The following is a 12360-nucleotide window of genomic DNA, read 5'->3' on the forward strand; positions in this document are numbered from 1 at the left end:
TTCAAGTGCATAGAAGAAATGAAACGTGAAGCCAGACCTATTAAGATTGACAGAAGACTGACAGGTGCGAATATAATTGATGAGCCTTTGCAACAGGTAAGTTCTAACCAGGACTATTTAAACTATTTTTATTTCTGTAAGTATTGACTGTGTAACATCTAAGTATTTGAGAGACAAATAGAAGTTGAGAAATTTTATCATATTTGAGAGTGGTAAGTGAAAAAACATTGAGGATGGGCCGGGATATTGGGCAATATTTGAGTCTGTTTTCTGTATATTGTAGTTGCTCAGCATAGCGGTGATGAATGCATGTAAACTAATAATGAAAAAGGAGTTTCAGTATGTGAGTTGTATTGTTTCACTCACAATTTCATAATGATAGGGGGGAGTATGGTTCACTGTGTTAACCTTTTAAGACTGCTGTTGCATTATCAGGCACAAAAAGCTATTTTATATTTTGTCTTTTGTTCATTAGTTATTCTTTCTTTTTTCCTTTCCAATTTCAGGTGATCCAGTTTTCCCTGAGAGACTATGTGCAGTATTGGTATTACACACTAAGTGATGATGAATCGTTTCTTCTGGAAATCAGGCAGGCTCTTCAGTATGCACTTGTTCAGTTTTCTGCCAGGTAAGATTATTTGTATTTACATCAATACACTGTCTAAGCAAGTGGACAAATACTTCTGTGGGTTGTATGGTAGTAGATAAATGATTAAGTTTATCTGTTGGCATAGTTCAGTGCATTTTACAGAAAGAACATGTAAAATTTTAAGATCATAATCTAAGAACTACAGTCTTTTGCTGATCTCATAAGGCATGAACAGAGATGGTGTTTGTAGACATGGCCTTCTGCAAAATGGCCTTTTCAAAATTTTGATTAATGTCTAAAATTACTTAATAGCTGTTTTTCTGCAACTTAAGCATTGAGATGCATGAATCATGACCTTCTTATATGCAGGTCTGTTTCATATAAACAGCAGGGCTATTCCCGGCATAAGTCAATCTGAAAGCCTTTAATTCAAACAACTCTATTGGCTCAGTTAACTTTTAGAAGTGGTCTTGCTGTTCAATATGGAAGAACAGTGAGTATTTTCAAAGGAATAGATATCTGGGGAATGAAATGATATGTCACATATGTAATTCTTTTTCAAAAATGGAGTTATTTTGTTCAGAACAAATGGATAGTTTGTTAATTGTCCCATGTTTTTTCTGCTGTTGCTTAATCAAGTAGCAGGAGGTCAGGTAGCTTGCCTGGGAAATTCTTTATCATCTTTAGTATGGCTGATTTCTTAGCCAAGGTACCATATACCTTTATATCCAACTTCCTTATTAAATATTGATTTAAGGTATTCATCCCACTGTGTTCATTGTTATCTGTTTTCTCTTCAGAAGAGGCTGTGGGTCACCTAAATATAATAAACTTATTAGCAATTTTGAGGTGGTGTTATCCCCTCCCTCTATTGACTTCAAAATGCAGGTCAGTATGCTTTTCTGGCAAGAAAGGTCAGAGGAGGAGAGCTAGGTTTAATGCTAGGAAAAATTCATTATAATAAAATCTTACTGATTATGAAATAATCTAAATCCTAGGAAACAGTGTTGGAAATAGTGAAAACTAGGCTAAATAAACAGTACATTACAGCAAGCAATCCTCTGCTTACATGAAATGGTCCTGGCTGCCCAGCTGTGGTGGTTTCATCTATTTGGTGAAGCTATTTTATTGAACAGTATCAAGCACTGAGTTTGTGCAAAGCAGGTCAAGTTATAGCCAGTTTAATTTTTTTTCCTACAGTACTATAGCTCTTCAGAAATAGCCACTGCTCCTGTTCAGTTGTGGTGTTCTGTACAAATCAAATTGGTTTCACAGGGCTGCAACAGTTGTTTGTTGTTGTTAAGAGAAAATGATCTGGTGTATTTATAATGATTGTAGTTGGATATAGCTGTAGCAGTCTTAGATTAGTGCCATCATCTCTAATTTCATATGCCCTGTGAGCTTCTGGAGAGAATGAGTACAGTGGGATATTTTTTTTTTTTTTTCCTGGAGAGTTGCACATTTGGAAGAATGATGTAAGGCTGCCACCTAGTGTATTTATATGATTCGTTGATTGTGTGGATGGTGGATCTGGATTATTGATGGTTTTGGTTGACTGCACTTTGACACAGCTCTGCTTCTTATTTCCACATCCAGATTTTGCAGTAGGCTTCTTTCTCTTTGAGTTCCTTATCCCTTTCTCTCTTTTTGAGGGGAAAAAAGAGCAGGTGAGGGAATAAACACAAAAAAGGAAGTGTTGTAGAAGGATTCTGCTATAACAAAGCGGGTATCTGAGAGAATTCAGGCAGTGTAATACTTAGTGCAGAGTAAAAGCCATCACTAACATCTAGTTCATTAAACGTGTAACTCATAAGTGCCTTTTTAGTTTGCCTAGTAAGGCATGGACATGACGAGAATATATCTGCATCTTTTTCGTACCACTAATGAAGTGGTTTTATAGAAGTGTAACTGACTATTTTCTGACACAAGTTTATGTGTATTGTTGGAGAGTAACGCTAACAACCTCTCACATAAGCTGTGGAATCAATTGCTGATAATGTTAGGTTGCTTGTAGTTTCAAATGAAACGTGTTTTCTTACTCATGCATATACTGCAAATTCAGAAGAAAATTATTTTGTTTAGGTGCCTTCCAAAATGGTAGAAAGTATGGCTGGAAAAGACCTGGGGAGTATTTTAGTTTTAGGTTGTAGATGCTTGTAGACTGTTTATATCAGGGCTTTTCACAGGTATTTGACAATATCATGAATCAGAACACTATTTCCAGATACTAATGTTGACCTTAAAGTAAATCAAGCATAAATATTAATGTGGTGTGAGAGTGGTGTTTTACAGTATTTTATTTGTTTTCAGTGAATAGGTGATTAGAAGACTGATTTATTTCTTTCCTTTTCCATGTTTACTATCAGTGTGGCTCTTGGCAGGGATGAAGGAGAAGTAGGACTGTATTATTGTTCTTTGTATTCAGGATAAAATAATTCATTTTCATGAATGTCCTTTTCTGATAGGTCAAAGGAAACAGACTGGCAGCCTTATTTCACTACACGACTTGTTGATGACTTTGGCACTCATCTTCGAGTTTTCAGAAAAGCTCAGCAAAGAATAGCAGAGAAGGGTGATCAGATGAAAGGTAACGATTTAAATATTTTTTTTGCTTTGAGTCTGAGTAGGCAGGTATCTTACATGTGTGAAATATAGTTAGCTTATTTTATAATTCAAGTTTATTCTCAAGTTTCTGATCTTTACAAAAAAGTATGTTTCTTTTTATTTTCTTTTGTATAGACCATGCTGAGGAACTTGTAGATACATTCTTTGAGGTTGAAGTTGAAATGGAAAAAGAAGTCTGTCGTGATCTAGTGTGCACTTCTCCCAAAGATGAAGAAGGTCTCTCAATATTATCTTCTGAAGTTATTTTAGTATAGCAGACTAAATTAAAATACTAACAATTGTGTTAACAGTATGACATATACTGAAATATTAGCATGTGACTTTCAAAGCTATACTATAATTATGTACATATGTAGCTCATTGGAAGAATTTTAAGATGGAAATATGTTTTCTGGGAGGCAGGGGATGGCTTTGTAGATTCTTACTGCTTTTTGTTAGATCTGCCTTCCTTATCACTACTCCACAGTCTTCATGAAAAAATAAGATTATCTTTTTGGGCAAAGTGTGAAGGAGGGGGAAAAAACCCCTATATATGTTAAATAAGGAAAATACATTTGAGTTAGTTTTTCGGTTCTTGGAATTTGGCTTCCTTTTGTCTTGGTTTTGAGACTCTAGATCTGTCTCAGGTTTATATCAGTGTTTCTTATATTCTGTCTGAAAGGTGTTACTGTGATGCTTGGACTATAAGAATATATGACTGTGTATTTGAATTTCATTTTAAGGATTTATCTGTTTGTTTTTATGATATCACATAAGATGTGAAATAACATAATACAAAATTGTGCTGAGTTTTGTTTGGTTTTTATGGTGGGTTTTTTTTTTGTTGTTTTTTTTTTTTGTTTGTTTGTTTTCCCCCCATAGGATTCCTAAGGGATCTATGTGAGGTTTTACTGTATATATTGCTACCTCCTGGAGACTTCCAGAACAAGATCATGCGATACTTTGTCAGGGTAAGTACGGATTGTAAAAGCCATCCCAATTCTTTGGTTTAATGCCATCAAAAATTTTAGATCTGAGCTGCTCTTCTTATTTTATTTTGTAGAATTGATCTAATTTAATATTAGGTTATTTTAAATGCAGTACAACCTGGAAAGGTATTTAATAGCAGAGAACAGTTTGTATGAAATGTTTTCAAAGTTTCTTTTAGCTCTAGCAACATTAGAAAAGCATTGATAAAATGGAGGTTGTTCTTCTTGAGATATTAACATCTTCTAATTTTAATTGGAATGGAATGTGCCAGTGCCTTTTGAATGTTTTCTGTAATTACACGTTTTTATTTAGCCTCTACACAGTGATTTTTAAATTGTTGCAGTTGTATTAGCTTTATGAATATATGTATAAAAATGATATTTTGTTTTTCAGGAAATCCTCTCCCGAGGAATTCTTCTTCCATTAATAAACCAGCTCAGTGATCCTGATTATATTAATCAGTATGTCATATGGATGGTAAGATTTATAATGTTTAAAAGGAATGGAATTTCTAGAATATGTTCATATGAAGCTTAACTTGTGTTTCCTGTAATCATGGCAGATAGATATCTGGTAGAAAAGTTACAATGGATATATTGGCAGAGATAGTGAACTTACAGCTGCTGTACTAAATATTTTATATTTTTGCTCTGTCTTCCTGCCCCCCCCCCCCCCCCCCGATACTCCGTGTTGTGGTTGTTTGGCAAAAGTTGGCTGACTGAGGACAGATGTATGGCAAAGTGTAACGCTGAGTCCTCTGACTGTTTTACATAGCTGTTCAGGAAGTATGGCAGTAACCTTGGAAGTTTTTTTTCTTGACTCTTTTTTTTTTCAGTGTATCATTTAAAATTTAAGAGGCCTCCAGAATGAAAAGCAGTAAGATTCCTGCCCCCCCCCCCCCCCCGCCCCCCGGAGGAATCTCAGGGTGGGTTTTATTAGGGGTATTTGTGGTAACTCTTAGTAATTTAACTGAATGGGAAGAAACAAAGTCTTTACTTCAATACCTCTCTGATACACCTTAGAGAAAAAAAAAACTGCAAAGTGAAAACTTCTAAAGAAATAATATGTCAGAAAATTAACATAAATAGAATATTCACACTTGAATTAATGTTCCTGATCTTTTGCAAAGCAAGTTGAAACTTACTCCTATAGTGTATTATCCTTTGTAGGTCATGAGTCAAGTTTTAATTTTTTTTTCTTTTCCCCATGTTCTCTCTACATTTATCCATATATTTTAGTCTTAGTGTGCATTGAAGTACTATGCTGAAAACAGCCTCAGAGTTCACAGTAAAAATTCTTGCATATGGAATGAATTCAAGTGTACGTGTACAATGTTTCATTCACTGCAGCCACCTCCATTTTATGTAGAAGTTTGCACGCTGCTTTTCTTACAGAAATCTAGCTTTAATATGAAAAAATACTGCTGCTCACATGGACCAAGCTTTTCAAATTTTGTTTCCCCTTTCCTCCTACGCATGTTCTTTATTTGTAACTTGGCCTCATTCTTTATTTACTGAGTACTGCCCCCGGCTGCATCCAAAGATAGAATTCTGAGGTTTTTATAAAGCTTTCTGTTATGGTGGTGATGTCCCAAATATTAATTTTCATGATTGCTTTCTGAGATGAGGAAGTAAATGTGCTGGGGGAAAGATAAGGAAGAATAAATGCTGTCAAAAATCTAATACAAGTCTTAGGAAATGAAGATTTTTGCAGAAATTAAGGTCAAAAGCCGAGATGACTCAAATTCTGGTTCCTTTTGGAACCTTTGACATAAAATCAGATTTGAATGAAAAAACTTTATTTTTGAAAATGAGACGTTTAATTCCATGTTTCTAGGCACACCCTTGTTCGATACTAATTCTCTTGCAATAAAATATAAAGCTTCAATATAAAATTAGAAGTTAATCCAAACTTGTTTCTTCACTGTGAAATTCACAGTTGTACCAAATGTTTGAAGTTCAAGTATTGCTTGTACTATTACTTTTTTAAAAGCAGATTTCTAGGAAGATTTTCCATTAACTTTCGTCAAAGATATCCACTCTTCCTTCTCTCTGCTCATGCAGCTCATGTCAATGCATTTCTGCAGTACAGCCCAAGTATTGCATTTCCATATCAAAGTGGGCATTTATAAAGGATGTGGGTGAAGTGACTTTTTTGGCTTCAGATAGTAAAGACAGCATTAGAACTCAACCCTCTGCACCTGCGTGCACACGCTGTAAAGCTGCCAACCTTCCCCTGATCTCCATGCTATGTTCACAGCACAGTTTCCAGTGATCTCGGCAGCACAGCAGGCTTCCTTCACTTGCACGGATTCCTTTTGAGTCCCCAGAGCAGGTTCACCCTGTGCCAATACTGGGAAGATAGTATGTATTGAAGTAGCTTAATAGTATTTACAAGGGGTATCTGAATTAGGGTTTCTGAGAGGGTATTAATTCAGTCATTTCCTTTCTTTTTTTCTCCCCAGTAGGTTATGGTTACATTGTGGAATGTTTTAATTCTTTGTGGAATTCTGTATCTTAAGAAGCCATTACATTTGGGAGCATATACACTTGCAGGGGACCTTGGCAAAGCTGAAGCCTTTTCGGTGGTCTCAGCAGTGTCTGCCTAATTAGCTAAGGAGATGGGTAATAGCAGAAGAAGGTGGATTGGGTTTTGGACAAGATCTTAAGTAGGTTGACACGCTTTCCATGTGTCTTTGTTGTACTTCTTGAAAACAGAAAATGATGGTGCAAAAGTAAGTTTTGACTGTGTGTATGCTTCCTCTTTCTTGGTCCATGTATAATTTTAGTATCAAGAGGAGGATTTAGAAGCATCAAAGTGTTTTCAAAATGCCACTTCGGCTGTGTCAGAAGAATTCATTCAATGAAAAATCACGTCAGCTGCTTTTACCTGTTTTGCATTATTCACACTGTAAAATTTTCTGTTTCAGATTCGTGATTCCAACTGTAACTATGAGGCCTTTATGAATATTATTAAATTAAGTGATAATATAGGAGAGTTGGAAGCAGTGAAAGATAAAGCAAGTGAAGAACTGCAATACCTTCGATCTCTAGATACAGCGGGAGATGGTTAGTACTGTATTGTACAAAATATGAAATGCATTCGCAAGCATGATCTCTGAAGAGCATTCAAAAAATTTAGAAAATACAAACTCTGATGCAGCATAGTATAAAATATTTTGTTATTTAAAAAAAATATATGTAAATTGTTGAAACTTGAATCTTATGTGTTGAAAAACAGGTCCTTTTTACCATCTGTGTGGTTTTGTGTGGTTTGGTTGGTTTTGTTTGGTTTTTTGTTTGTGTGGGTTTTTTTTAAATATAGACTAATTGGTTATGTGTATACTTCCACTGAATTGAAACTTACCTGACTGGTAGTTCTGAATTTCAGTAATACTTTAGGTGTTAATGGGTAGTCAGTTAACAGTTGATCTAAAAAGGGAAAGGGAAAAGTATTTCTTCTTGTTCACTTTCATCAGTAAGGTATTTAAACTGAAAAAACCTCTTCTATTCAAAGCTGATGTGTTTTGTATGTGGTATGTCTCTTTTTGTATGATATTTGTAGAGCATTTCAGAACAAGAGTTTACTCATCTGCATTGCTTAATCTTGTTTGGTTTTGCTTTCAGATATCAACACTATAAAAAATCAAATAAACAGTTTATTGTATGTTATTAAAGTATGTGATTCAAGAATTCAGAGATTGCAGTCAGGAAAAGTAAGTATTTTAGAATTATTTTAGTTCTGAAAGAGTGAAGGTGCAAATGACTTAGTTCGGTCTAGCTTTTTAATTCTTGCATTTTGAAGCACAACTTCAGTTATGCAGTTACAGGGATACATTATACCACTGAAGTGAATCTTGTATTTGCAGTTTTAGTCTGGAAAAATTTTCTAAAGGTTCACATGTTCATAGAGCTTTCTGGATTCTGGCTTTAGCAGTGTAGGTATGTCAGTACATCTTAAACTATTCTTACCTTCTCAACACAAGAGTTAAATCAAAATGTTACATAGATGCAAAGCATCTTTGTAGTTATACACCTAGATCAGTTCTTCTTCACTGCTCCAGTGCATACCTTGTGTGCCTCAAGCTTAGTCTTTGGCAGAGATCTCTTTCTTGTCGATAACGGTAACACTTGCTGATTATTTTGCGATGCCTTGTAGGCTCCACGGATTGCCTTTTGTCAAACATGTTTACCTCTTTAGTTCAATGAAAAGCCTAAGGCAAACTGGATGTTAAATATGAGAACCTAATGTTGTTCTCTTTCCTTGTTTTATATTTATTTTTGTATTTTAACGCTGACAGAGTCAGCTCTAAGCTCTGCTTAGTTTCTTGACTCTCTTAATTGGACCTAGATGTGGCTCCAAGGTAATGTAATCTTGTGCATATTAGATGTTAAAATGTTTAAGTATTCTACAGCTGGATCCAGAAGCATTACTGTAATACCAAGAAATGTCATATTAACAGAAGAAGGTTGGGCCGAAATGAATTTAAGTTGTAGTGACCTGCACCCCATCAAATTCTGAAGTTAGTTCATCTTGTTAATTCATGCTACTGTCACCCGTTGGTGAGGGATTTGTGGTTAATTTGACCTGTATAGTGTTACAATAATGGCAGTGTTAAAAGCCAGCTTCCCAGCTAGCAGATACCATCCATGTTGAAAGCAAATAGTTACGAGAATGTGACCTTATGATCTTGATCTTTACTTATTAGTGATTGTGAAAATAACTAACCTTTGAGAGGCTGCTTTATTATTTATAATGTAAATTACTTTCTATTACGTCTGCTTTGTGGTAAGCACAAGTTTTAAAAGCTAATGTTAAAAAAATAAGGCCTATGAATGTGCTGAACTGTGTCTTACAGGAAATAGATACTGTGAAACTGGCAGCAAACTTTGGAAAACTTTGCACAGTCCCTCTGGACCATATTCTGGTAGACAATGTTGCACTACAATTTTTTATGGGTAAGTGTTAATTTATCTGATCTTTTTTCTTTATAAAGAATATGCTAACTCACAGGACTGCATACTTGAAATCGCTAAATGTAGGTGTCTGAAGAGGATTACAAGGCTAATGAAGGTTGTCTGTTTGAGAAGCTAAAATACAGAATTAATTTATGTACTATTTTAGGTTTATCATATAATCAAGAAATTGATAGATGGATTGAAGTGTAATTCGTTTTTAATACTTTCTAATGCTTGACTGTGAATTAATTGGGCTGCTGATGGTCATCACAAAGAATATTGATCAGTGGTGTTGGGGGTGATAGTCTTTTTATTGCAGTAGATGCATGTGATTTGTTAGAATTCCAGTTTGAACTTCCTGTCAACTTTTATCATGCTGTGCAAGTCTGTTATATCCACACAGTAATGATGGATTCACTTTTTACATGTGCATTTTAAAATTCAGTGCTTAGTTCCTAGACTTTGCTCCCAGTGTTGTTCACTGATTATCATCAATATGTATCTAGTACTTTTTATTTCTTGACTCTAGATGACAAGTATTCCAGACGTATAACCAGATCCTGGAGTTCCATATGTAGTTAACATCATAGAGAATTCTCATTCTAAAATGCACAACAATAACTGTGCTGTGTGGTGACTGTTTTCTGTAGATTACATGCAGCAGACTGGTGGCCAAGCACATCTTTTTTTCTGGATGACAGTTGAAGGATACAGGGTTACGGCACAGCAACAGCTGGAGGTACTTCAAAGCCGGCAGAAAGATGGAAAACATCAGACTAATCAAACCAAGGGTCTATTAAGAGCAGCTGCATTTGGAGTTTATGAGCAATATTTATCAGAGAAGGTAGGAATAACTTATTTCTGCATTGTTTGGAATTTACTCTTTGTACATGTGCTTCTTTGGTAGTTATGGCTACATTAATATGAAATGGATGAGATGTAACACAAGTTGTTTACAAGTTGACATTTAAGCTATTATTTGCGTATCTTCTCTCTCCTTATGTCAAGCAGTAAGAAAATGTCTTCCTCTTTTTTTTTTTGTTCCCCTCTCCATTTAAAAAGGCTCATACTGGCACTGATTATGGTGTCAAGTGCACTGAATGTGTTTCTCAGAAGCTGACTTTCTAGAATAGAGAAAAAATAGAGAAAATGTGAAGACAGAATAAGAAATTCTGTCCCTTTGTGTATGCTGCCCTTTCCCTTTCCTTTTACCCTGCCCTTCTCCCCTGACTTAAGAAGAAATGTTTTAAAAAAACAAAAGCAACCCAATATTTGTACAAACTTGGATTAAGATCGGGTTTTCAAATGAAATAACTTCCTGTGCCTCTCTACAAATGCCTGTGTAAGTTGCTCAGATATCACTGTTGGGTATTTTTCAATAGGCTAAGCTTGAATACTTCCAGTAGTCTTGTAATAGTGGAGTCTTCTGTGAAAGAAAACACTTGTCAGCTTGTGTTAACAAAGCATCTTTGTTCTGAATTTGTGTATGCATAAAAATCACCTCTCAACTCACTCAAAAGCTTCCCTCAACAAATTATCCCTCAAATACCTTGTAATGCTTCTCTTTCTGCATCATTTCTTTCACTTTGGTTTTTCACCTCAATAGTCTGTTGACATGGTGGACTGTGCAGAGCTTGCTCTGATGGGTTTTTGAGCTGACTGAATGTTCACCAGTTTGATATCAGAAGTCACCTAACACTCTTCCAAAGCTGATGAGCTCAGCCTCTCTGCTATGGTATCAAGTGAGCTATTGGGTCTGATTCAGTGCTCATTCCCTGTCTCTATTACAGAAAATGGGGAAAGTGTGTGAACTTGGGCCTATCTAAAAGATGTGATTTGAAATATGTCATACCAAGGGATGACTGGGAATCTGATGGCTGATACAGTTAGTATGCTGGTAGCTGTAATAGAATCTGCACAAAAAGCTACCATGATTACAGTTACTGGTAATCTCTCCAGAAACTGGCAGAGTTAACAAACTGTTAGCCTTTCCTCAGATGCTTCAGAACTTCATCCGTTTACTTTCTTACTGGCTTTTTCTTAATTTCTGAATCTAGATCTTTCTATTCATAAATAAATAAAATCTGTTTTTGAGACTGAGTAAATCTGGTTTAGATATTGCTTCAAAGTAATGTGTATAAATTGTTTTTGAGGTGATTCTTAGTATTTAATCCTGAAACTTTTCTAAGTTTTAATACAAACTCTGAATTTAATTTAGGGGGGAGGAGGGAGTCTGACTCTGTTGTATGTTCTAGACGGTTCTAGAGATACTCATCAAAAATAATTCAGTTTACCTAGAGAATTGCAGAATTGTATTGGACTTCATTTGTGAAAACAGAAGCTTTTTATTTTTATGCTGCAAAAGTCGATTTCGATCTCTGTAACAGGCATCTCCGAGAGTTAATATTGATGACAACTTAGTAGCAAAACTGGCAGAAACACTGAACCATGAGGATCCAACACCTGAAATCTTTGATGACATTCAGAGAAAGGTATACTATATTCATCCTGTATTTCCTAAGAATTGTTAATGCTATAGAGTATTTTAATGTCACTACAGCCATTGAAAAAGGAGAAAGGAACTCAACTATCTGAAGCCTAAAACCTGTTTTACCATTTTCCTATTCTATAAAAATCATACTCTAAATTGCCAACTTCTGCTTAGTGATCTGTAGCTTATGGTTTTCAAAGCAATAGACAGAAAGGGCAGGTGTCCTATATGAAATTAATTATGAAGCACAATTTAGAATTCTGGGATTATTATTCGTGTTTATGCACCAATTTAAGAAAAGTGCCTGTGTAGAATAACCAAGTGGTACAATTTTGGTCCGGTTTTAGCTTTCTTTTTCAAAGGTGGATGTAAGCATGTAAACATGTTAAAGTCTATATCTCTTTCTAGAAACTAATTTGACTGTTTCTGCAAGCCTGCACAGTGTAGCATTCAGAAGCAGCAAGTACGGAAGATAAAAGTCTTTTTACTACCTGAATACATAGACTTTATCACTCAAGTCTAATATCTATATTTAAAAAAAGGTTTTTATTTTAGGTCATTAACTGAATGTTCTCATTCATGCTAAAAATTAGTGATATGAGCTGTAGAATTTAGAATCACTCTGCTCTATTTGAGGCCCACATTTAAGACTAATGAAAACACCTTGTGAAATCTGTATTGCCCAAAGTAGGTTACAAGGGCCTTGTGTGTGATTTCTGCAGAAGAGC

The 12360-nt window shown here is 35.3% G+C and overlaps 1 protein-coding gene across 6 annotated transcripts in view; it reads left to right on the forward strand.

Moving 5' to 3' along the window:
- SNX13 (sorting nexin 13) overlaps positions 1-12360 on the forward strand; it is a 72229-nt gene that overhangs the window by 32893 nt on the left and 26976 nt on the right. For all 6 annotated transcript variants that reach the window (XR_015708026.1, XM_087773708.1, XM_087773718.1 and 3 more), the window contains exons 4-14: positions 7-96; positions 507-628; positions 3055-3176; positions 3329-3430; positions 4076-4164; positions 4577-4660; positions 7113-7251; positions 7810-7898; positions 9042-9141; positions 9792-9985; positions 11529-11633. Coding sequence is in view for 5 of the 6 variants with exons in the window: in XM_087773708.1 (XP_087629834.1) it covers positions 7-96; positions 507-628; positions 3055-3176; positions 3329-3430; positions 4076-4164; positions 4577-4660; positions 7113-7251; positions 7810-7898; positions 9042-9141; positions 9792-9985; positions 11529-11633 (1236 nt within the window). In the remaining variant the exon portion in view is untranslated. The remainder of the gene's footprint in view (positions 1-6; positions 97-506; positions 629-3054; positions 3177-3328; positions 3431-4075; positions 4165-4576; positions 4661-7112; positions 7252-7809; positions 7899-9041; positions 9142-9791; positions 9986-11528; positions 11634-12360) is intronic.

This window comes from Nipponia nippon, unplaced genomic scaffold, assembly GCF_047370975.1.
Source record: "Nipponia nippon isolate SJK-2023a ecotype South Korea unplaced genomic scaffold, ASM4737097v1 scaffold_1, whole genome shotgun sequence".
Taxonomy (NCBI): Eukaryota; Metazoa; Chordata; class Aves; order Pelecaniformes; family Threskiornithidae; genus Nipponia; species Nipponia nippon.